Below are 2,215 nucleotides of genomic sequence, written 5' to 3' on the forward strand. Positions count from 1 at the left end.
ATTTAAGACATTACATAAACGAAGACCAGACAGACTGGGACGAATGGATACCCTTCGCAATGTTCACGTATAATACGACGCCACACACAGCTACGGGATATACACCCTTTGAATTAGTCTACGGGCACCAAGCCAATCTACCTATGGCACTGACGAGACCGCCTAAGCCGACATATAATTATGACGATTACGCGCAAGAATTAAAAGAAAGGCTCCGGGCAACAAATCAGCTCGCAAAAGAGCATGTTAAAGAAGAAATAATTAAAGCTAAACAACAATACGATAAAAATACTAGGGAAATAAAATTTAAAGTCGGTGACAAAGTATTAGTGTACGACGAGACACTCCGACGATCTAAAAAACTCGAATCTCTATGGATCGGACCGTATACGATAATTGAAAAGAATTCAGACGTAAATTACACAATCAAAAAGGGGAGGAAAGCAATCCGCATGCACACAAATAAGCTGAAGCAATTTATCGAAAATTAAAATAAACTTACCTTATTCATTGCGGGAACGACCGGGACATTTCATCCGCTCAAAGAAACGACGCGAGTCCTCCACAGAGGCGCGATCCCGCTCTCCACCCGCGCAAGCACCCAGCCGCGACCTCCAGGAAAATTTCCCCGCCGGAAATGGCTTCTACCAACTAATGGACCCAGTAGCCCACGACCTCGAGGAATAAAGACCGCAGGTAAACGAAGATCCTCAAACCGACGACCGTCATAAAGGCGGATTACCACAATAGCAATTATATACGCCAAGAAAAAATGTAAGACCGAAAAGAAAAAACTACCAGAAACCAATATAAATCCGATGTGCAAACCGAAAATAATTCAAGAGCACATCTACGGCACCGCAAGCGGATCGAATAGAACCCCGCAAACCGGCACTCAACGATAATCGCCGGACTCATTGTCAGCCGACATAATATAAAATATTAACAAACTATCATACGCTGTCAACCGTATAAAAATCGGTAGGAGACTGAACGAAAACGCGACGGTCCGCAGATGAGCCTGCAGAAGAATCGCAGAATCGCAGCCTCAGAAGAAGAATACTAACCGATAACAATGATACTCACGGGATATAAAACTAAAGTATATAATATTACAGGATACTCGTCAGCTGGAACAGCCGACGGACCGCGGGTCTCACGGAGTCACATGAAACGGACTCACAATATGAAATTCAAGAATTTCAATACAACCCGGGCCTATACTTTGAAAAAATTGGACAGCTATGCTACGTCAAGGGAACATGGAAATTAGTAATTAAATTAAATCTAACAATATTAAACGACAGATAGGAACAAATATTAAAGTATTTGCAACAAACAGAGACGATGTGCGATACAATGAGATTACAAAATTACTACCATCGAGATGCATGCAATAATCTTGACATTATAGCGAAACGAGAAGCAAAATATCTCAAAAACGTAATGACACAAATTCAGACAATATATAAACCACCGACTAACAGACGCAAAGGACTGATAGACGGAATATGCTCGATAGCGAAAACATTGTTTGGAACAACCCATACAGCACAGAACATTGCAATTACATTGCAGCAATGTTATAATCTTGCAAGTTGCAATGTAATATTGTTGAGACATTATTGGAACATGTAATTGTAATATTTCATGAGAATGTTACAGCAACATTCCAAAAACATTACAAAAAACAGTTTTCGATAATCGTTAGTTCGTTCGTTTATCGCTATGCAGCGCGCGTTGCTTTATCTATCCTATATTTAAGTTTTAATCACGATGGTTATATAAATCTTGCAAAGAGCGGCTAGTAAAATTAAAGGTATAATAGCTATTTTTATAAGTTTACCTTGTCTAGTACGATCCCAACACAAGGAATTCAGATATTGAACTGATTGTTCAGAAATCGGACAAATAAGTGTCTGAAAAAGTTAAAATTATCCATTTATTGTCTATATAAGATGTAAAAAAGTCTAATATTTGTATAAATAAAATTTCAACTTCTATGAATTAAATTATTTAATCATTATCAATTTCTTCAATTTGTAAATTATTTATAAAATAGCGATGTTAATTATAGGAAACAGAATTATAGATAACAGAAAATTGTTTATGTTTGATAAAGGAGAAAGTGTCTGGTTTCGGGGGTGTCGGGCAGAACAGTTAATGATTCTCACACACACAAAATCTGAGCCGCACTTCACTATTATTCGAGCGT

The 2,215-nt window shown here is 38.1% G+C and overlaps 1 protein-coding gene across 1 annotated transcript in view; it reads left to right on the forward strand.

Annotated features, from left to right (window-relative positions):
* Positions 1-905, forward strand: part of LOC115242775 — a 7,189-nt gene extending 6,284 nt beyond the window's left edge. The window contains exon 2 of the mRNA XM_029819308.1: positions 743-905. Within this exon, the coding sequence (XP_029675168.1) occupies positions 743-905 (163 nt within the window). The remainder of the gene's footprint in view (positions 1-742) is intronic.
* Positions 906-2,215: the final 1,310 nt, after the last annotated feature.

This window comes from Formica exsecta, unplaced genomic scaffold (genome assembly GCF_003651465.1).
Source record: "Formica exsecta isolate Colony F162 unplaced genomic scaffold, ASM365146v1 scaffold626, whole genome shotgun sequence".
Classification (NCBI taxonomy): domain Eukaryota; kingdom Metazoa; phylum Arthropoda; class Insecta; order Hymenoptera; family Formicidae; genus Formica; species Formica exsecta.